This window comes from Pinus tabuliformis, chromosome 9 (assembly GCF_031772625.1).
Source record: "Pinus tabuliformis cultivar Carrire ecotype Pingquan chromosome 9, CPIR1, whole genome shotgun sequence".
NCBI classification, from domain to species: domain Eukaryota; kingdom Viridiplantae; phylum Streptophyta; class Pinopsida; order Pinales; family Pinaceae; genus Pinus; species Pinus tabuliformis.
The window spans coordinates 887,246,220-887,270,702 of NC_142307.1; the positions used below are offsets into that span (position 1 = coordinate 887,246,220).

At 42.0% G+C, this 24,483-nt stretch overlaps 1 protein-coding gene across 1 annotated transcript; it reads left to right on the forward strand.

The window, feature by feature from the left end:
• Nucleotides 1–4,648: 4,648 nt before the first annotated feature.
• On the forward strand, nucleotides 4,649–8,440 carry LOC149151614 (uncharacterized). The gene is made up of 2 exons (XM_089443212.1): nucleotides 4,649–6,058; nucleotides 6,803–8,440. The coding sequence occupies exons 1-2, from the start codon at nucleotides 4,649–4,651 to the stop codon at nucleotides 8,438–8,440; spliced, it is 3,048 nt and encodes a 1,015-aa protein (XP_089299338.1).
• Nucleotides 8,441–24,483: the final 16,043 nt, after the last annotated feature.

Sequence of the window (24,483 nt, forward strand, 5' to 3'; positions counted from 1 at the left end):
AGGTTGCTAAGCCTCCTTCTCGCCCTTTGCTTTCGATCTCTAAAACTTCAAAATTTCTTCCTAACTTAACTCGTAGCCTATCTATGAGAGCACTGTTGCATTTGGTTTCTTGAAGAAACAACATGTCCGGGTTGTATTTTTCCATCTGTCGTTTCAGAATCCTCTGTTTGGCCTGACTGCTTATCCCTCTTGCGTTCCATGAGACAATCTTCATATTTAAACATTTGGTTGGAAGGACGGGTAATCACTTAGCTGCCTTATCTTACCAGCGTTGATCAGCATCTCTCCGAGCTCCTGCAGGTGTTCTATGCTTGACTTGCGGCCTCTACGGCGTTTGTGCCTCGAGCCCGAGGTTCTTCCTAGTATTATTTTGTAGTGTGGTGTGCCTCCCTTGATTATACCTAACTTTCTCTTCTGTGTTTCCATTATTGCCTTCTGCCGCGCTATAAAGAGGTCATTGACCTTCCTAATTTCTTCCTCCGGTACTGCTTCAATCCCTTTGGCTCTCCAGCTTTCTACAAGCGCGGTTAGGTCCATCCCTTCCATAGCTAGGGTTTCTTCTAGCTCCAAATCCTCACTTCCTGCTTCACTTGTTAACATCTCTGTTTCTTCTTCCGTTTCTGCTGTTCTGTCCTGCATGTGGATTTCTCCAGTGAATGCTCCTTCCGCCGTTCCTTCTCCTGTGGGTTCTTCCTGTCCCTCTTGCCCTGCCCCCACATTGGGTATGTTCTGCTTTTCCTCCGAGTCAGTCTCCAGGTCTAGGATCTCAAATGGGTTACTGAAGTAATTTCTTTCTGTGTTTCCTTTCGTGTTCCTTCTCCTGTTGGCGCGCTGCCTGTTCTTTGGTTTGGTAAAGTTGTTCTTGTCTCTGTTGTTCTGTGTTTTCTCTTCTTCTGCCTCCTTTTTGTTCAAAGGACAATCCCTTACCAGATGTCCATGCTCATGGCATTTCCGACACCTAAAAGGTATTTTCTCATAGTCTAAAGCCTGAAAGTATTCCTCATCTCTATATTCGAGCCATACACCTTCATGTAGAGCGCCTGATACATCCAGTTCTACACAGATTCTAGCATAGGTTGTGTATCTTTTCTGCATGGTCACCTCCGATGCTTTAACAAAGGTGTCGAGCTTATCTCCTATTTGCTTTAGGGCATTCAAACCCCAATAATCGATTGGGAGAGAGAAAAGTCTAATCCAGACCGGCACTTGAGTGAAGGACTCCTTCTCCGGGACGAAGTTTGGCTTCCAAGGTCTCATATATAAGCCTGCTGCTGCTAGGAAATACGGGCCGCCTTCAAACACTCTATCCTTGTCTTCTAGACTTGTAAAGACAACTGTAAAAAATCCTTTGGCTCCCAAATGTAACTGCACATCTCCTTTTGGCTTCCACTGCTGTCTTATCCATTGGCACAGAGTCCTCTCAGATGGCCAGATTCCCATGAATTTACAAATGATGGCATGTTCAGCCATGTGTTCCCTGTAGGCCTGGATTTCAGGGTCGGTGATTGTCACCCGCAGGCTATCTTCTTTCTTTGGCTTACATGCATTGCTGGTCACATGGGTTCTGTTGGGGGTCGCGCTGGTCTCCCCCTCCTTCTCCGGTTGGATTATACTTTTGTTTTTTGGTTCTTTGTCTTTTGTTGGTTGTTCCTCCTCATTTTCTGAGGGCTGCGACTTGGCAGCAGTTTTGTCTTGTATATTTGCACAGTTCTGCTTCTCTTTATTCCTGTCTTCTGAGGTCTTGTCTGTCTTGTCAGACGTTATTGGTCTCTTTTCCTTGTTTTTACTGCTGCTCTGCATCCTGCTGTTCATACCTTCGATTCTGACTCCTTCTTTCATTTTCTGTAGCTGTTTCTGCAAAACAATCTGCTTAAAAGTTGGGGTCCCACTGGACCCCTCTGCTCCCATCCAGTCCGACAGCAGTTGCCCCTTTCGAAACAATGCTGCCAGTCTGATTCTGTGGAATTCCAGGCCTGTTACAGCTGCGTAAACGCATAAACCCTAGCTCTCCTCCGCCGAAAGATTAAAATCCTAAACTAGCTTGATCTTCATCTAATATTTTACTTTCATCACAAAGCCAAGGCATGTATTATATTGAAAACATCTCAAGCAAAGCAAAGTCAGAATAATTAACTCCCCTTTTCATTTTCCCTAAATTCTCACTAATTTCCCCTAAGTGCTAAGGTATTTGCTAAATTAGAGGGGCTCAGAGCATTTCTTTGACTTCTGGAGGGACCGAACTCTCGGCCCAATAATTTATAAGGCCTAAGTATTTAAAACCATTCATAAATCATTCATTCCCATTTATAAGTCTTTTCCTAAGTAGATCTCTTAACATTACAGTGAAAAGACCATGCGAAAAGTGACTCGGGAGCGACGGGAGGATGGACCGTACGCGCAAGGGTTTGGGCTAGGTTAACCGGCGTACCATCGACCTAGGGCACGATACCTGCCTGGTTAGCCTACTCTCCGTCGCGGTCACTAGTCTGGAACCTGCTGCAGCAATCCCGTAGCTACCTTGTCTGTCTCTGTCGGTGCGGTTATCGTGTCAGTTATGGATGCCCCTGAGCTGGATGCGGTGGATTATTCGGCGGACCCATCGCCGGATAAGGTAATCTTTGGTCAGCCCTGTTTTGGTCCCCGTTCGCAGTTTTTACCATCTTCCTCGTCAGCTGGTCCCGGGTTCCATTCTCACCTCTCATCTGAAGTGCCCTTTGTTTACCGGAACAGCCCTACCTCCGCCGGAGTTTATCCGTCTGCGCCGCTGCCCTTCGAGGTCCCGCCACTCTCGCCTGGGTCCTTACAGTTTTTGGCCTCTAACACTCCCCCATCTCCCTCTTTCGAACCATCAGCTCCGCCTCTACTCTCGGTTCCTATCCCCCCGCCGTCTGTTAACCCTTCTTCTTTCCCATCTGCATCTGGGTCGCGCCGTTCAGGATGTTTTGAAACCCCCGCGGTCTCTACGCGACCTGCTCCGCCCCCTGCGAGAGAAGGCATCACCAACCCTCTGGTTGATCATCCATCGGCCCCTCGATCTGGTAAGAGGAAGGTTCACTGTGTGCGTGCGACATCTAGGGATATATCAATTAAATTTGACGAATCGAAGCCGTTGGGGGAATATATGGACATTGCGAACACGGTTCTGGTAGGGCACGTCAGGGGCAGAACGTATTCGCGTCAGCGGCTCATATCGTGGGTCAAGGAGATTTGGGGCGGTGTATTGTTTGATCTTCCTGAGGTCCACGTCCTTCCCAGAGGCTGGTTCTCTCTCAAATTTTCCAAGGAGAGTCAGACTGATTTGGTTCTGGGGCGCTATTGGCATATTGAAATGGCCCCTGTTCTTCTTAAGCGCTGGAACCCTCTCTTCGAACCAGAAAAGGAACAGCTTGGTGCGGGGCCGATTTGGGTTCGCCTTCCGGGTCTCCCCCTTCCCTTCTGGGCCGAAGAAGTGTTTATACAGGTCGGCAATGCTCTCGGGACTTATTTAGACTATGATCGCACATTTGTGGAATCTGGAAGCCGATCACTGGCTCGGATTTTGGTTCACCTGGATACCCGAGAAGGTCTTGAGGAGCAAGTTACGCTGCAATGGGGCAGATGCATCAGGGTACAGCTCTTGGACTACGAAGGAGTCCCCTTTCGCTGCAGAAGATGTCATAAAGTTGGACATCTTGCCAAAGACTGCCCCCTCAACAAGAAAGCGGACGATACCCCGAGGCACACCCCGACCTCATCCAGGATGGCTTCACCAAATCCTTCGAGGCCTCCTTCTGCTGGCCCCTCCCCCGTGACTTCAGCATTCATGGAAGCTTCTGGTATCGAGCGTTCATCGCCTCCTATCACACGTGCTCGTTCGGCGGCTGAAGCGGGTATGTCCTCCGAGATCTCTGTTTCTCATGTTCTTTCATCGATTGATGTGATTGAACCCTCATCTCCTGTATCAATGATTCAATGCCCCCTCAGAACTGCTCCCTCTACCTCTGTGGATCCTATCACCACCACTCATCCCCTCTCGGATTGCCCTACCCCGTTTCCATCCTCCCCTCCGCACCCATACTTCCTTCGTCCTCGGCAACCTGCTAAGGACCCCCCTATTAAGTCATCCGGGTTGGGCATTGTTGTTTCAGAAGGGGGGGGGACGTGCACCAGGGGGAGGAAATCTCACCTATCTAAAGCCATTAAGATTGCTGGGGCCGAGGTAGTCTCTGGCAGACAATCGACCATAGATGGGGTCCTTAGAGCAGGGCACACCCCGAGAGGTGTCCCCCCATGAAGTGCCTCTCATTTAATTGTAGAGGACTGGCTAGTTCCTCCAAGAAACTAGCCTTGAAGAGGCTCATCGAATCAGAGCCCTGTGACATTATCATGCTTCAAGAAACGCTCTGTTCAGCTGATCAATGTTCCCTTATTCTGTTGTCTCTGATCCCTGGATGGATTATCTCTGCTAATGATGCCATTGGTCGATCTGGGGGAATAGCCATTGGCATAAACCCCCGAACCATTAAAGTATCTGCTAGCTGGGGGGGGTGCTGGCTTTATTGGACTGGACATCTTCTCGGCCGACCTTGGCTTGGACCTTAGAATTGTCAATATCTATGCTCCGTGTTCCCAGCGAGAAGCTTTCTGGCAGAACCTTCTTCATCTCCCCATGTTGAGCGAAGATCATATCATATTGGGAGGTGACCTAAACTTCTCGTTAGGCTTCAGGGAATCATGGGGTTCGGATGGCCATATTGACCCCATCACAGATTTCATGTTCAACCTGCTTGAGCAATCTAACTATATAGATGTCCCAATGCAGCGTCCCCTCCCCACCTGGAGGAATAGAAGAATAGGGGAAGCTGCTCTGGCTCGTAGACTTGACAGATTCCTTCTTAAAGGGTCTCTCATCCAGCGTGTCCATCTGTATCGTCAATGGGTTGGATCGGGGGGGCAATCGGACCATAACCCCATTTATCTTGAGATTCAGGGGCCTACTAAGAAGCCCAAAGCTCCTTTCAAATTCAATCATACCTGGCTGAAGGATCCCTCGTATATCAAGCTGGTGCAGGATTACTGGACAGCCCACCCCATCAATGATAATGAATCTTTTGCTAGGAGTTTCTGCAGAAATCTTGCAGAGCTAAAGCATCTCTCCATCCTGTGGGCCAAGGAAAAGCTCGAAAGGGAAAATTCGCAGCTTACCCAAATAGAAGCCGATATCTGTAACCTTACAGACGATCGGGGTTTGGGTTTCACCTCATTGGCTGAAAAGAGCAGACTTATTAACCTGGAAGGACAAAAAGCCAGGATCCTCAAAGAGAGGGAGGAGTCTATCCGGCTGAGAAGCAGAGCTCTATGGATTCAAGCGGGGGATGATAACACAAAGTTTTTCCATAGCTATGCTAAGAGCAGGAAGGTGTCTAATACTATATGGAAACTCCCCTTCCCAAATGGTGAGTCTGCAGACAACTTTCAAAAGCTTGCACACCTCGGCACCACCCACTTCAGGAATTTATACAAGAGTCCAAGGGAAGTCGGACTCCTGGACATCATCCATGTAGCTAACCACTTCCCTAGATTTGTGGAGGATGATGATGTGGCGGATCTCACTGGGCCTGTAACAGCTGATGAACTTGAAGGGGTTATGAAGTGGTTCAAGAAAGACAAAAGTCCCGGCCCAGATGGATGGACAATTGAATTCTATCTTGCTTTCTATGAGGTGCTGGGACAGGATCTGCTGAGGGTGGTGGAGGAGAGTCGTACATCTGGATCTATTTATCATGCTATTAACTCCACATTCATCGCCCTCATCCCCAAATCTGATTCCCCTGAATCCTTTGATGATTACCGACCCATATCGCTTTGCAACTGCTTGTATAAAATCATCTCCAAGACCATAGCAAATCGACTCAGACCTATCCTCTCCAGGGCTATTGCTCCCCAGCAATTTGCGTTCCTAGACTCTCGTCAGATACATGAGGCCATTGGACTCGCCCAAGAGGCCCTTCATTCCATTTGGTCCAAAAATCTGAAAGCCATCCTTCTCAAAATTGACCTCTCCAAAGCTTTCGATCGGGTCAGTTGGCTCTATCTTAAGATGATTCTGATCCATCTGGGGTTTCCACACTCCTATATTACATGGATTATGGCTTGTATCACTTCTCCCTCGTTCAGTGTTCTCATCAATGGCTCGGCATCCTCTTTTTTTCACTCTGAGAGAGGTCTGCGACAGGGATGCCCACTATCACCACTACTATTTCTCTTAGTTATGGAAGGACTCAGTCGTCTCATGGAAACTGCAAAGAGGAATGGGGATATTGGTGGGCTTGGGATATCAGATTTGTGCTATCTTACACATCTACTATTTGTAGATGATGTTCTTATTCTTCTTGATGGAAGTGTCAGAGACTCCCGGAACTTCTTGAAAATCTTGCAAAGATTTTCTACGGCCACAGGTATGATGCCTAACCAATCGAAATCCACCATCACATGTGCTCGCACCTCGGTCCAAGAGACCAGGATTGCACTACAGGCTTTTCCCTTCATGGTGCACTCTTTGGATAGAGGTCTAAAATACCTCGGTTTCAATCTGAAACCCTCATGCCAAAGGATTGTTGATTGGGCCTGGTTGATTGCCAAACTTGAAAAGAGGCTACTGGGTTGGAGCCACAGATATCTATCTAGAGCTGGCAGACTGGTGCTCATAAAATCAGTGCTAGAAGCTACCCCAGTCTTCTGGATGGCACTAGCATGGATTCCTAGGACTATCCTGGGGAGGATATAGCAGCTTTGTAACCGTTATCTTTGGAATGGGAATCAGGAGAAACGTACATTTGCTTGGATCAGCTGGAAGAAAATATCATTACCTAAGAAGTGGGGTGGATGGGGCCTCAAGGAGCTCCCTGACTTCGCTAAAGCACTTGCTGCCAAGATGGGATGGATCTTGCTCACTAGACAAAATCTGTGGACTCATGTCACATACCACAAATACATCTGGCCACAAATTATGATGGACTTGGCACGTCTTCCATCCTGGTCTTCGAAGGGGGGCTCATCTGTATGGAAGGCCTTGATTGACTCCCTCCCTCTCATTCGGGACAACTTGGCATGGCGAATCAATGATGGAATGACAGGCAGGATTGGCCTGGACCCTTGGAGCAACAGTGGAGGCAGACATATATTAAACCAGGAGATTATAGATTATTTACAAGGCCGGGGGATACTACATTTTGCACAGATCGCTGATCCACTTCACACTGATATTTTTTCACAGGCGTGGAAAACTGCCCACTCTTTGGATCTACCTAACCAATGGCACCAGGAATGGGATCAATACATCATGGCACTATCTGAATCCCATATTCGTATTAAGCAAGGGCCTGATGAATTGATCTGGTGCCCGGCCGACCATGGTACATATGTCCCAAAACAAGGCTACTGTGCCCTCATTGCTCACAGATCTCCGGATCAGGTTCACCCTTGGTGGCACTCCATTTGGAAGTTAAGGGCCACTCCTCGATCTAAGCTTTTCTTCTGGTGTGCGCTTCATGGTATCGTTCCTACCGGTGAACAGTTAACCCGCAGAGCCATCCAGGGACCCTCATGGTGCATATTCTGCAAAAATGCATCTGAATACACAGACCACATATTCTTGTTTTGCCCGACGTTTCAAAGCATTTGGAGGAATATCTGTCAACAGTTGGGAATTACGGGAGATTGGAGCGGCGCTGACCTACAGGAGGCTTGGTGCTCATGGGCCCGTAGCCACCCGGAATCCAAACTATTAAACCTCCCCCCTGTGGCCATTTGGTATGCATGGCTTGCTCGAAACAGAGCCATTTTCGAAGATAAACCTTTCTCGGGAAGCCACATTGAAATAGCAGTCATAGCAGCATACCAGGAACTTCCAGAACCGACCCCAACCAGAACCCGTGTTATACAGCCTATGCCTGAGATTGACAGAACAATCCCTTGGGCTTTTTTCGATGGTGCATCGAATCAAACAGGGTGTGGCGGTGGATTTGTCTTGCACATTAACGGAAATCATAGATATCTAGCAAAATTGGGTTTTGGTTTTGGAACGAACAATTTTGCTGAGCTCTCTGCATTATATAATCTACTTCATTTTGCTTTATCTCATCATATTACACAGCTCAACATATTCGGGGACTCAATGGTGGTTGTAAATTGGATTAATAATGTGACAAATTGCCATGTACACATGCTCAGCAATTTATTTCAAAATACTCTTACTCTCAAAGCAGCATTTGAACATTTTACATGTGTGCATATTTACAGAGAACACAATAGCGAGGCTGACAAACTATCCAAAGAGGCCTCGTCACTTCCCCGAGGCAATGGACAAATAGTGGAGCAGAATGGGTCGGAGGAACATCAGTTTTACCACCGGCCATATATAGATCAGAGGATGCAGCGGGACAACAGTCCCAACAGCTAAATAGTGAACAGAGAACAATATGAACTGCTGATATATTTATGAACAGAAACTTTTTGTAATAGTAAATAGGCTGTAAAGCACAGATCATGGATGTAACTAGAACTTTTTGTTATGACTCTGAGAACTACCTGAAAAGGTGAATTTTGTATGAACTATGACAGTAATGCCGCGGCATCTGCTTATGTAATTTTCAAAATATTAATGAAAGTTACTGATTTTCCCAGGGGAAAAAAAGTCTTTTCCTAAGTAAAATTCTATTTTACTTAGGAAAATTACAATATTTCTCATAAAAACCCTTTTTCACTTTAAGCCTAAGTTTAAATACACACATCAAATGTTTTTATACTTAGCACTTTTTCATTCAGTTGATCATATTAACTTTTAACTTATATTTTATAAATTCCTTATAAAGTTTACCCCCTCCCGTATTATTGTAACTATATAAAACCCCGAATTTCTTTATGTCCCGCCCCTTGGTTAATTATAACCATAATACATCCTTAAAATGGGATTAATTAGTTAGTCAGTAACTAATTAACAGCCCCGACCTGCCGCTACATTAAAAGGGATTAATTAACCCTCATGGTTAATTAATAACCTCCCCGACCTATCCCGCTGCTCCCGATATTATTAAATTAATCCTTAATTATATCGGGCCCACCTCCATTATAACCCCGTCACTTCATATCCCCCGACAGCCATCCAATCAGGTCCTCAAGACCTGATGGCCATTATGCATATCGCGTGACCCTTTGTGACCACACATTAGCACGCGATCACAAAGCGGTGTCATAAACAGTACCCCGCCACGCATCAACCGATTTATGGAATTGCTAGCCCAACGCTTAAAACCGCCCTTCCCCATAAGCAGTGCGATATAAAACTGCTTACCACCCTCCCACAAAAAAAAAAACATCATGTTGTTTTCCACTGACGTCACCCACCTAAATCCAAAAACCTGCCAATCTTTGACTTTGTTAATAAAACAAAAACAAAATCTTTTTCGCTATTTTATTCAGTAAACCTGTGCACCCATGCAAACGAATGTCGAGGTCAAATAGTTCGAGCTTTCAGTCACCAACCTACTCCAAACCTTGCAGCCAACGTCGACTAGAACCCTCCAGCCACACCCAGTACCTTCATTTCATTTCTCATCCCCCAAAGAAAGGTATTTATCGAATTCCCGACAAACCCTGCAAATACTTGTTTTCCACTGTAAATTGACGAAAAAGGCCCAAATTCATTATAATTTAGTTATTATTTTCATCATTTAAGTCCCCTATAGCCTCTGTGTTGCCCATTTCACAAAGAAAACCATAGTTTCCTTCTGAATCCATAAGAACCAAAAATGGAAACTTCGGTGGCTTTGAACGTTGCACCCATTAATGCCTCTCATCGAGATTTAGACTATCTACCTTTGGCAGATAGGGTCTTCCAAATAAAAGACCTAACCATTGATAAAAATCACCTCAAAGTCTTTTGCCAAAGTAGAGATGACTACTTGAATGGCTCTGATGTCCTAGGACTGTGGGAATCCAATCTTCCCATATACTTTCTCCCCTCAGTCCATGTTTTCCCTGATATAATTCATCAATGCCATGCCAATTATGACCCTAACCACAGAGCAATTATGTCTCCCAGCCAAATAGTCCTCTTCCCAATAACTGTTGAATCAATCAATGAAATGTTACAATTTCACCCCAGTCAAGCTCTCACTCCCATTTCCATCGGAGATTTACTTGAGAAATCAACTAAATTATCCCAATCCGAACTTAATCGCCTCTGTCAAACTTTCATACTATAGAAACATTAGCCTAAGGACCCACCTCCTTATATGCAAACTTTCTTCACAAATATGGGAAGATTCATAGTTGATATGATATCTTTAGTTATGGGATTCAACACTATTGAGTATGTTGATGAGTTAACCCTAGTGTTGTTGTCAATCTTTACTCCTATACAACTCCCAGCTGTCAAGTATGACTATGCCTCCTTTATTGCTGATAAAATTCATGACCAATTCATGAGACTGGAGAATGAAAGGGTTTTCAAATATACCACCTTCATATATCATCTCATGCTTTATTATCAGTTAGATAATTTCCCATTCCCTGTCATGAAACTTGATACCAAGGGCAATCCAAGGTCTATTATCTTTTGGACTTCCATCTTCCATGAATGCTTTGATTCCCCTTACTCATATAATGAGTTCATTGATTAGTTTGTTCATCCAAAAACCACCTTATTGACAGGGATTTCCCCTCCCAAGATCAGTGGTGACATTAAGAGGATCCTTCAGCTCTCCAAGCAGTACAAAGTGGGTGACTGGTATTTATACCAGAATTATATAGAAATCAGGATGTATGGGTGTGAACTTTCCCCTTTCAAGTTACCAAAATATGTTCCAATGCGACTGTTTGCATTGGAATACTATAAGCAGATGATAAACTCAAATTTTGTCCATTTTACTAAAGCCAAAAAGAAAGCACAACTCAGGATCAAACATCAATTAGGCCCTTTCATCTGCAACACTAGAGAAGTAGGGAAAGAAGCAGAGAGAATTCTAGAATATTATCTTAAATTACACAAAAGTTTTGGTTGGGTTCCATATGACCCTCATACCTTTATATGTGATAGAAGAATGAAGAATAGGTTGTCACCATATTTGTACCACAGAATCCCAGAGATTGAAAAATTTGCCAACATGGATGAATGGAGGGAAGGGACCTTAGTAGAAACTGATAGTGAGCAGGTGAAGATAGAAAATGTAATGTAAGATCTTGAAAAGACTCTTGACCTAGATTCTTTTGGACAGGTAAATTTTGATACTTCTCAGAAGTCAGAATCAGGGATAAGTGCCTCAATAGCTGGGACCTGTGAAAGGCACTCACAGCAGACCGATACACCACTTACAGGGACCTCCAAAGGTAAAGAAACAGAAACAAGCACTCAGGCTACAGAACAGTCAATAATGTCTAAACAACCTGAAACTTCTAAGGAGCAGAACCAAACACACACTCTTCCAACTCAAGTCAATGTGGGAGAACCCCCAATCTTGCAGACTCCTCTGAATGAGAAAAAGAACAAAAAGAGAGACATGGAAGTAGCTACCCCTACCAGTGGACCCTCAGAAAAACCTTGTGCTAAAAGGCATAGGCTAAATCCTCTTTCAGAAGAGGAATTTTTTGAAGAGACTACTGATAGTCAAAGAAAAGAAAGTGTAGATAGTCATGTAACTTTCCCAGTAGGTGAGACACCTTCTAGCTCACAGAGGCAAGAGCTGGAGAGACAACAAAGTGCCGAAGGATCATCTTTCAAGCCCCTAGGAATGGACAATCCAGATATCAAAATGAAGTTTAAAGAAATAAAGGCAAGGAATGAGCCATTCAGGATCCAGGTCTACAATTAGTATTTGAAAATGGCTCCCACTAATCAAAATAGATTGGTTTTAGCCTATGACATCAAAGAAGGTAAAATGATAATGAGTTTTTTCAAACCTAAAGTGCAACAACCTCAATCAGTTGCAGATTACCACAAAACTGATTTTGAGGTCATGGCAAAGGACATTCATCCCTTGGACCAGATTGAGTTACATAAACAGACAGGTGAGATGGTCTATTCTACATTGACTAGTAAAGCCATGATGGCCCAAAGACTAGAAAATTCCTTGAATAATACAACTGCCCAATTACAGCTGGAGAAAGCCTCCTCACAGGCTAAAGACAATAGAATAAAATCTTTAGAAGAATTGATCATTGGATTGGGTCATGATCCAAAAGATGTGAAGGCTGCAGAAGCCTTAATTAAAAAGAAAGATGAAGACATAGCTGCCTTGAGAAAGCAGCTAAATTTGCCTCCTTCAAGGCATCCACAGACTGCTGAGGTCATACAACAAAGGTTTGAAGAAGAGCTTATGGACTTAGTCCTCAAGCTTAATGAACAGCTGAAGGAGACTGAACAAGAACTAGAAAAATCATTGAAGGAAAAGTAGGGAGAGTCGACCTCTCAGCCTCCCAATGTGATACCAGTGGTTTCCACTACAGTCCCTTCAACCCTTGGAACAGCTCTGGCACCAAACGTTCCAGTGGTCACAGCAGAAGCAATAGCAGGAACAGCACAAGCAGGGATTTCAAGTCTAAGCACAAAAGAATTGATAAAGTCAATGGAGGAGTTGAAGCTCCAAGTTTCAGAGTTACAAAAGGTAAAAGAACAATTTGTTACCTTAGAACAAAAATATGATCTTTCGAAGATAAATTTTGCAGAAAAGGTGAGGGAGAACAAAGGGTTAGAACAAAAGGTGAAATCATTAGAAAAAGATCTCACATTTGATAAACCCTTAACAGATATTAAGAAGATTCTTTGGACCAACATCACTCAGTCAATAAATGATGTTTGGCCATCCATACAAATAATTTTTGAGCAAATTGATTTGGTAAAGCTAGCTCTTGAAGAAGTCCAAAGAACTAAGGAAGAACTAGGAAGGATGCCTGAGGAAGCTACGAGACTAATCAATTTTTTGAATACCAAGAATAAGTACCAGTTCGAAGAACTGGGCACTGGAGACAAAACAGGGACTATTCTAGAAATCAAGAAGGTTTTAACTAAAAGGTATTTAATGCAGAATTTAGAAAGGGGATGCCTAAACATGCAAGAGGAAATTGATGATTTTATGCAGAAATTTGAAATATTGCAGAGTAAAGGACTTCCCAGTCCTTTAGTTATCAATGACAAATTGATGACACAGATAGACTATGTTGACAAGTTGGCTAAGTATGCAGACAACCAGGCCAACTCATCTGGTAGTGCAGCTGCACCAAAGGCATTACCTACAGGCAGAGTTCTTTTTTACAGTCTAGAGAACCTATTCTATGTGGAGCATGAAATAAAACATTTGTTCCAAGTTCAGCCTAATTTTTTCAAATACACCGAGGCTGATGAGATCCTTAGAAAACTTCAAAGAACTAGAATACCATAGGAAAAATGGTGGACAGATATGACAGAAATTTTGTGATTTACCCTTGGTACAAAGGTAAATTTCCATTTTTTACCATAGTCAATGATGCAAATAAGGATCAAACAGGTTAAAGAGTATCAGAGCAGGTAAGGAGTATTAGTAAGAAGATGAAAAGTAGAGTAGCCAGCATAGAATTACAAAGAAGACAGCAAGATGCCCAAGAATAGGGCCTGCCTCCAGCACATTCATAAGAATAGGGACAGCAAGCCATCAGTTTGCCTCTATCTTCTATCTACGAGACCATCAGTCTCTATTTTCATGTAACATTATGAGACATTGTTGTAAAGCTTATTACTTTGGAATAAAGTCATGTTGGACAAATCTTGCATGGCTAGATGGATGAAGAATTAATACAAAGGACTTTTCACAGGATTCATGTGTCAAACACCAGACAAATAAGTATTTTATATCTCATGTGTTATTGTTTTCTTGTTTATTATATCAATTGTGTTTCATATCTGAATATTAAAACGAAAAAAGAATAATTCAAAAAGTGCTTAAGTGCAATCTGTCTTCAATCGTTTTTATTCTAAATGTTTTCTTCTAAACTATCATAGGCAGTGAATTCTTAATTGCTCCTGCTTCTTAGTTTATCATTTGATCATTTAGTAAAAAATTCTTAATTGTTTTTTATTGATGATCAACCAAGTTACCTCCTCTTAAAACATGTTGAATGATTCTTAATTTCCCTTCATCCATTTTAAGTCCATTCCATCTTTTCAAGTCCCTATTTGCTCCTTGTTTAGCTATCTTGCCCTGTTAAGCCATCCTTTGTTGAAAAACCAAATCCAGTTGAGCCATCTTCTTTTGACTCCATTAGCCCAATGGCCTAAAATATTCAGTCCTACCCCTCTGCTACTGAATTTCACCACCAAACACCATCAAAACCCCAAGCTTTCATAACTAGCCTAATATCTTCTAAAACAAAGCTAAACCTTAAAGAGAGAGCCCTCTCTGGATATAGGTTGGCTAGATTCTGTACCTAAAATTTGGTTTGTGGTTACCTCGGACCCCTTTCCCTCTTCTTACAACTTCTGGGAAAATCTAAGTGATAACATATTCAATGTTTGGATTTATGATAAGATTGATGCTAGAGACAATCTCTATGCTGATTTCGTTGAATTCAAATACACGGCCTCCTTTGATTGCAAGAACTGGTTGGTGGTCAAAGGAGCAAAACTCAGCAAGTTTCTTCCCTTCAGAGTCACAATGATATCCCCATAATTTTACATCAATGTTGAATCTCGACATGTCCTTTAATGTGAGGGTTTTCCTAAGTTATTAGTTCCATCCCTTTGTCGGATTCTCGAGGCAGGTGAGGTGGAACTGACAATACTAATAACATCAACATTGGTATTCAAGCTTGTAGAATTGATTTCATTGATGGTTTTGAAATGGAAGCATTGATAAGTAAACCTTGGATCATCCTACATACATCAGTTGATAGTAGATGTAGCAAACAAAAAATCTCCCATTTTTTCTTTAGATGGTTGTAGTTTGGGTTTGTTTCTTTTACTATGTCGTTTGAAACAATGTATAGTTTCCCAACTTGGATTAGATTATAAAAGGATTCAATCAACTCAACGAATGCAAAAAGGTGGATTTCATCTCTATTATGACAAATGAGGTCAAATCCAAATACTTTTCCTGAGCCACATGCGTTGTTGTAAGTCCTCAATGTTGTCTTCACAGTTTTGCTCCCCTGTATAGACCAATATCTCTGATACTAGTTATGTGCTTTCCTTTGCATGTAGTAGTGTTGATGGGTATTTAGTCAGTGTTTCTCTACGTCTTACAACCTCAAGCTCAAGAACTCTTATGGACCTTATACAAATCAAAGAAGAAGAAGTTGATTTAGTATTCATTAGTTTTCTTGGTTAATGCAGGAAGAGAAAAAAGAGACAAAAGTATGAAGGAAACTGAAGACAAATTTTAGGCCTTACGAAGAGTGTTGAAAGACAATACAAGCTACTTGTTTAAGAAGAACAATCGAGCCGACTTGTTTTTCCTCAAATGCAACTTTTTTAGTATATGTAGCTAGTAGAAGAGACTGGTGTTGATGCGTTCCATCAAAGAAGGTAACGTGGAAGCATGAGGATGTAGTTGTTAATGAGGTAATAGAGCCAATGTCAATTATTCGGAGTAGTGGTTGAATGTCCATAGAGTCATTCAACAACATAGAAATGGCATTGCTAGTCAAGGCCAGCTCCATTATTTCAACACTATACAATCTTTGTTTGTGAAGATAAGCCTGTAACAATTTTCCATCTAGAGTGTGTGATTGAAACTTTGGTATGTGTTTCATTTCGTACTCCTAGAAGGGTATGTTGACAATCAAACATTGACCAGTTGCCTTGAAACTCCCTCTAATATATATACTGACGATGGTCCAATGCACTCAAACCACTCCAATGTATTTGATATATTATAGAATCATATCTACTTTTAGAATATTTTAATTTCCTTTTGGTCTGTAGATAGAACAAGAGGAATCCTTGCCATCTCCTTGGCCTTGTTCAAAGTGTCCCTATACTTAATTTTTGCATCGATAAAAGTCATTATTTGCGTTTGCATTGGTTGATATTGTATTACACATATCTAAGAGCAAATAAATTGAGATGAATTCTATGTAATTTTTTGGGTGACTTAGTCAACATGTTTCCTCAATGTATCTTAAGATGAATATAATTACCATAATTGCCATGACAACATAGCCAAAAGTTGTGGTAAATTTCATCTTTTGTACTATCCGTGAATAAAATTAGCCTATATCATTATTCCTTTCTTGGGCCAAAAGTGTTAACTATTCACGATATATAATATAACGGCCAATGAAAAAAGAATTACCTAGGTCCCTAGGTAACCCTCCCTCCCCCTACTCTTATTCCTCATGGGACACCGAATTCCAAAACTATTCTTTGCCGATGGTATCACCTCAAATACAGTCTCCTCAAAAGTATGAAAGTGGATTATCTAGCAACATTCATTTGTTATCATTAGAATTTATGAGAGCTTGACTTCTTAAGTACTGACTAAGGGTAGTTTCAGTATGATTTTTTCTTCTTTTCCCAAACTATGTTTATCTAAGTGAAGCGTAAGCATGGCAGAAGAATGAAGTTGAGTTCACCTCAAAATCAGGGCTTTCATAACTCAACAGAGCAAATTGCAAGTTCATTCCATTAAGACTTGGAGATACCAAAGGTTTCTTAGGTGACTTTAGTGTTATAACATACAAACAAACCAACATATTAAAAATCAAACACATTTTACACACAACAATAACAATGAAATGATGCCATTAGAAATATTAAATTATATTTTTAATAATATAATTAAAAAATGAGGTTATATTATATACAAAGAAATTATCACGTAACTATGTTTTCCTATCTAATGTTGGGAAGGAAATTGTTGCCATTGGATTTTTTCATCGAACAAGGAACAACCTTAGTGTAATTATAATATAACAATCATGCTATGAAGAGTGACCACTAGGATGGGCCTATAAAACACCAATGAAATTGCAACAAAATTAGTGGCAACCGGGGATTACAACTTCTCAAAATTATTTTGGTATTGAATAAGTATACTAACCTCAATTTCACTTTAAGAGCATGAAAAGAGCCATTTATTTGTAACAATATTCATCTATAATGGTTCATTTTTTAACTTCTTGTTCAAGACAATTTGAAACAAGTCGTTGTAGTGTTTTCTTCTCAAAGATGTACAAAAAGAACCCACTTAAGATTGTGGATGACAAACAATCTCAACAATATCAATGGATGCTAAACATTGTAGATCTATAGCAACTGATAGAAACAAAACCTGCCAAAGTCCGGATCTATGCCATAATCATAGTTAAATAGCAAAAAGAAAGAGTAATAACTCCAATCATCCAATGGAAACCAAATATACAAAGAATAGTTTTATTACAACACCTGTGAAGGGAAACAAATAAATGTTACCAATCCCCTTTATGGGATGGGTTCTTGGCTATCCTCAAACGTCTTCAGCTTGTGTAGAATCTCTCTCCTCTATAATGTGTAAACCCAGCAAAAATATGGTGTGCAACAATGAAAATAATCAGAGTTACAACAGTGAGTGCAACAATGAAAATAATCAAAAGTGAATAATGAATGGAAAACCTTGCTATTATAACAAAATATTGAGTTATCCTCGAATAATGAGCAATAATAAAATATTATTAACCCCCTTCTTGGAATAACCACTTGGAATATTTTATTGTATTTGTTTAGGAGGGAAAATGTATTTAAACTTCTATTTAAAAATAATAAATAAATAAATGATTTATTTATCATCTCAAGAAATTAGTTAAGGAATAATAAACAAATAATGATTTATTTAATTATTCCCAAGGGATTAGTCAAATTTGACAAAGAATAATAATTAATTAGTGATTAATTAATTATTCTTAGAGAAAAATAAGATAATTAATGATTTATCTATTTATTTTTCATGATTGGGTCAAATATGACAAGGAATAATAATCGAACAATGGTTTAATTAATTATTCCTAGAAGAAAATCAAATAAATATTGATTTATATAATTATTCTTCATGGGTTTAACTATAAATTACTTAACAAAGGTGGTTTATTAAGTAATTTTTGAGAGTGAAAGTAATTTTACTATGGTAAAATTGGTTTTACATGGTGTACTTCAATCCATCTAGTAAATTAGGCTAGATGATCAATTTTTTGGTGATAATAGATTGCTCCCCAACGTATGAGTGTTAGGAGAAAAACATATGACTGAAGTACCTTGTAAAGACACAATCACTAGACAACACAGGGGAGTCAAAGAGAGAGAGACCAATAAAGCTAAATTGAAAGAGGATAGGGACATAGGGGGCGAGACTAATGCAAGTCTCCTTTTATGTTGTGGTACCAAACCTCAATGAGGCAGGGGAGGCATACCCATGGCCGCCGAGATAACTTAGTACAAAAATAATGGTTCACCCAGAAAAATTGAGCAATGGAGTACACGCTGAATGGTACATGACATGTTAGCATAACAGAGCCAGAAAATAATACAATGTGTCCCATATACATAATTCACCTGGAAAAAAAAAATATGAGCAAGGACTGAATACAATAATATCTAAGTACATGAGATACAAAGGTCCTTCCCTCAAAAAATGGGTGGGAGGGAGGGTAGAACAACCGAAGAAGCCCTTCTGAACAAGGAAGGGCTCTGCAAAACTGAATGGATAATCTGGAGGAGACGTGCATACTATGAACACTGTGATTGGTATTAACCGAACCCATCAAATCTGTGGAACTACATCTGAGGCTATAGCATATTAGGAATGCATCCGGGCATGTGGGGGGCTACTTGAACGGCCACCCCCTCATGAGGTCTGAAGAATCTCACGCACACCAAGGAATCACTAGTACAATCTGTTGCATCACTAGACCATCAAGTGTATGAATCACGAACATGAAACGACCAAGTCAAAGGAAATAATGAGACCCTCTGCTCAATTTGAAGTGCCAAACAAAAATGGAAGCTGGAACCAAGATACACCGCCCTCTAGCTCATTCTTCTAGAATAAATGAGTTGATGTCGACAGATTAAGGCCCGCGATAGCTAAGACAATGAGGATCCTCAACTAAGGCACAAGGGAAAATAGTAATGTGACTGATGGACTGACACCAGGGATAATGGGGAAAATTGGGACTGAGGGACAAACTGACGACTTCCCTTATCAGAGCATAAAGTGCATGGTTGACCTGGCAGCAACTGGCTCAACTCTGGAGGGGATGGGAACAGTATGACTAGAGGCCAAAATGGGTAACACAGGATGAACGATATGCAAATATGGATGGAATACTGTGACATGATATAATGGGACATGAAATAGACTCCAAGAATGCAAGGGTGACTCATCGCAAATGCTCTGCACAAGGGTGACTCGATGACGCTACCACACAGAGTAGGCCCAGTGGGGACCATAAGAACATGAGTAAATGATGGTTTACTCATGACAAAAGTCGACATATGGTACAAAAATTATTAAGAGTAGGTGGACCTCAAAGTACAAGTGTTGCTTTATGACGAAATTCGATTTGAGAAGCGACGAAGTGACCTTTCTTGGAAAAATGGCTTCCTAGTGAAGTGTCAAATCATCAAAAACTGAGGAAACCCCATTATAGATCTCGAAGAGAGATTTCCAGCATTGTTGATGGTTCGTCAAACTGAGCTACAATCTAGTTGTAATGGGTGATAGAAAAATTGGGGATATTTCTATGAAAGGATGTTTTCCCTCCAATTTGGATTCATTTGCTAAGTGATTTGTGGTCAATTTGGAGAGGAGGAAAAGGCCCTAAATCTTGTGGAGATTGTAGCAGACAAACTAAATGTTGGAATCAATATCTCTAACTTTCAGGTAGCTAGCCTTACTGGTTTCTTTAATTTCAGTGGTTTATTTCCTGATTTTTGGTACCTGGCAGCTCCGTGAGAGATCCCTGCTCTTGCTCACGGCCGCATCGCCCTTTTTGGGCCCATAAGTGCAATCTGGCTCACGGGAAACAGCTGGAAAACCTACGAACTCACACTTTCTAGGCTGAAAGATGCGATTTGGGGCTGGAGAGAGGGTTGGTTTGGTGGTCTGGCGGGTGTTGTACGTTGATCAGTGTAGACTGTTGTTTTCTTCTCTGAACTGACAAGACATGTGGTGTTTTGCAAGCATGGCAGAGTTCAAAATCAAGTGGCGTGAACGAGACTTGGATACTCTTCGATCTGATATCTAGGGGGATCCAGGGTTCGAGGGGCATTGGCTCATTATGGGGTTCTTAAGTTGGTATAAAACCCACTGATGAGGGCAGGTGAGCCCTTGCTATCGAGATTTGTGAGTTATTGGATCCAGACTAGGGGGTATTTGTCATGCAAGGGCGCAAGATTAAGCTCACATTACAGGATATTTACTTCTTGACTGGACTGCCTCTTCTCGGAGTGGTGGGGGATATTCATCAGGTGTTACCTTGTGGGAGGAACATTACTGAGTTTATGGAGCACCATTGTCGATGGGGTGTTCGTGTCAAGGGCACGACTATCTCTCTTGTTGATCTAGAGAGGCTAGATACATAGTCTGTTGTCGCAGCTGTGCTATGGTTCCTAGGTAGGCAGGCGTTCCACCACATCACTGGTGGGCAGATGATGTTGGTTAAGAGTGTTTTGGCTGATACCTACTATGGGTGGGCCTAGATGATGTTGTTTTCGGTGAAACGACAGTTAAGTCTTTGCAGGAGGCAGGTGAACCGTGAATGCGCTTTTGGTACAGTACTGTGTGCATTCTTCTTTGAGAAGATACCGACTATCTGTCCTCATGTATAGATCTGAGATGGGGGCCCATAGGAGGCAGGGATGCATTGCTAGGGGCAACTACTGAAGAGAGGGCGAGGAGGGGGGTTCGGACAGGTGTTTTGACCCAAGTTTTTCACACATTGGGATCAGATGCCCCTTTACATTAATGATTACCCTTATAGCGGGATGAACAATCAGGGAGATCTTGACTTGCCACTTTCGGTCGGGTGAGCATGGGGACTAGACAGTAAGTATTAAGTTGTTATTCTTATGGTGCATTTCACACTTCTATCACATGTATATGGTACTAAGTGTAAAATATGTTGTATGCAGATATAGAACTAGTAAAATCGATAGGATATGCAGGCCGAGTCATAGTTCCTGGAGCTGTAGATCGGGGGGCATCATCGTCACATCAAGGTCCAGAGGATACTACGTTGCTTGTTGATTTGCATCATAGGTTTGATGTACTCTTGACTGGATTTTCAGAGTGCGGATGGCATGACTTAGAGGATCGGTACACAGATGAGTGCATTGGTATTCCCTCAAGGTGGTGAGGTATCGTGCGGCGCATGGCGACGGTTGGTCAGACAGTACGTAATCTACGTGCAGGTGGAGCAGAGCCTTTGGCGCGAGATCCACCGGGCAGTGACTAGATGTAGGGACATGTGGGTCCCTTTGATTTTGATTTTTGTAACATGCCATGGGCATGTCGGGTGTATTTAGAGCTATGGCTCCAAACACTTATATGATACATAATATGATTATGAATTTTTATATGACAATGATGGTTCGCCGTTTTTTTTGTTTATGGTTATCTTCTGTGGTATATAAGTCATAAATGCCAATCTAGAATATTATTTGCAATGGCATCTACATAGTTATTTTGGGCTCTAGGAACATGACTAAAAGTAAAGGTTTCAGATTCACGTACTAACAGCTTAACTCGTAGATATTTTCTAAATAGGATTTGGTTATGCACATGATACACGCCATTTAATTGCATGACAAGTAGCAAGGAATCTAAACAAATATGCAGATGAAGGATATGATGAGTGAGGGAATCAACTAACAAACCTATCACTGCATCATATTCGGCATAATTATTGGTGGCAGATCCAATGCACACACCGTTTGAAAGGACTAACATATGCAAGGAGGTAAAAATGGCCCACGTTGCTGAGGCTAGATTCTAGGAGAAGCAACTTGCACCGTCAGCATGACCAATATATGGTGTGGATGATGGATCCATCTAAAAGGTGCAAAAGACAACGGATGAGATGATTCAATATACCTAACTTCATGGCATAAATAAAGACACGCAAATCAAAGGGATATGCAATGAATAACATTTCCTGAGGTAGAGTGCATGGGAAGAATTAGGGAGGAGATGGCCTTCAGAATCATCCAAAAATATGCCCCCTTGCCTAAGTGCAGTGGTAATTAGGGGTAGACATATCTCCCATGATGTCCTCATCAAACTGGAATATAGGCGGATGGAAGGAAGACTGACTACATGATGCGGCCGCATTACATAGTGCATTAACCTGATAAATAAGGTTCACATATGCATTATCTTGAATTGTAGACGACGAGCTAGTAGACGAAGGATGTACAGATGTTGAGACCTGGGATTCTATCGAAAGAGGTTTGATATAAGCGCGCGTAGAAACCTCATAAAGGTTTGCCTACAAGGAACTCAAGGATGACGACAGGTAAAGGATATGGCCTACGGTGTCTATCATCTTGACATCAAGGGGAGGGATCACAATGGTGGGACCAGAGTCCCCCTGTTCTACTTGACTAGTGGTACTAGAATCCACAAGTAGAGGAGTAGATGATCCACTACGAGTGGCCTCATATTCACGAAGAGCCTCAAGGCAATCGCGAAATTCATCGAGACGAGGGCAAAAATGATAATAGTGACCATGATGATCACACGACGCACAAGGGTGATTTGTGTTCAATGTTTTGAGTTTCTTGGGTGGGCCTAGCAAGTTAACATGGACTTTCAGGATGTTTGACTCAGGGAACACTTCATGAACTAAAGGTTTAAGTTGAGGAAGTTCAGGACAATTATTGATGGCGTTCCCAACAAATTTACACAAAGCGCACAGGGGTGATGGCTTTGGGGCCTTAGGGGCTGGAGGAGCTTGGGGAGCCTTGTCCTTAGGTTCTTTCTTCTTAGCTTTTCCCCCCTTTCTGGAATCTCTCGCAAGGAGTGGGTTCCTGTTAAGGTTGTGATGGAACTGAAACACCGGCAGGGGTCATAGGGACCGATTGAACGGGGGTCAAAGCATGATAAGGTCTTAGCTGACCAGGTAGAATGTTTATGGGGGGGGTTTATGTACCATGCTGGGATCCCCAGAGTCATGTTAGCAAGGACCAATGAAGCCATGATAGGGATAGAAAATACTCTTGGAGGGGGGGAATAACAAAGGTATATGGCCTGCAGGGTAATGTTGTGGCGGAATAGCTCCCGGATGGTTGAGACCTGGAGGAAAAATTGCAAATGGAGGGTGTCATGGGGGGTGGATCTAGAGGGATCAGCTGGGATGGTAACAAAGGGTGTTGAGGAGATGGTTGTTGTTCAGATGTACCAAACTACTTGAGAGCAGCCCATGACGCTTGTAACATGCAAACACTCATAGAGTTTGGCTCTGAGATGAGAGGGGGAGGACCAAGGAAAGCACCCAACAATGAGGAATCTTTATAGACTTCGGGTGAAACACTTGTGAGGGGAGGTGAATATTGTTTATCTGACATTGACGAGATAATGGACTCGGGGGAGGTAACGGATGCTGGCTCATAGTAAGTCAACTGATCAATCATAATGATCTTCCCTTCATGGGGGAAGCACCTCTTGCAGAACACCACAGACACGGCAGCTGCCATGGCATATGTGTAACTATGACATAAGAGAATGTTGTAATCCAAAGGGGCATCAATGAATTCAATGTTGACATGGATAGTCTTGCCCACAAGGGTCATTAGATAGTTTCGGTACATGCCAAGGGGCTGGGAGGAGTGTCCATCCCAAGCATGCAAAGTGATGGTGGAAGGGGACAACTTAGGTGACTTAAGTTTTTTCCAAACAGCAGCAGACATCACACAGGTGGATGTGCCTTTGTCAATAATGCATCGGGAGATGATGGCATTACAAACTTGAACTGGTATCTGGAAAGCAACAGATGAAGGCAATGGGAGATGTTCTGGTGTATCAATCGGGAAGACAATCAAACGATCGTTAGAAGGATCTACTTCACCCCAGGCAGTTAGTAAATCTTTCTTTTGAGATGGGCATGACTAGAGGACTTCCAGCATCAACATGGCAGTAGGTGATTGCGCCAAGTCGTCTACTATATTTTACGTATGGGAAGCTCGATTAGAAGCCGCATTACGATGTAATGGTCCCTTTGGGATCTTGGGAATGGCCTCAAATTTAGGCTGAGGGATCTATAACAAACCATTTGGTTTCGTAAGAGGCTCAGCAGATGCTTTGGTTTTGGACTTTGTGGCGAACGAAGTCGATGGCTTGTCATATTGACACGACCGAGTTTGCAGGTTGATATCAAAGGGATTAACCTCATCAGAGTTCATTATTTGGATCTGGTAGTCACCATGACTAGAAGGTTGGGGGTTATGGGTTGCTTGACATGGCTGAGGTTGAGCAGCAACAAATCCTTGTTGAGGGAAAAGATTTG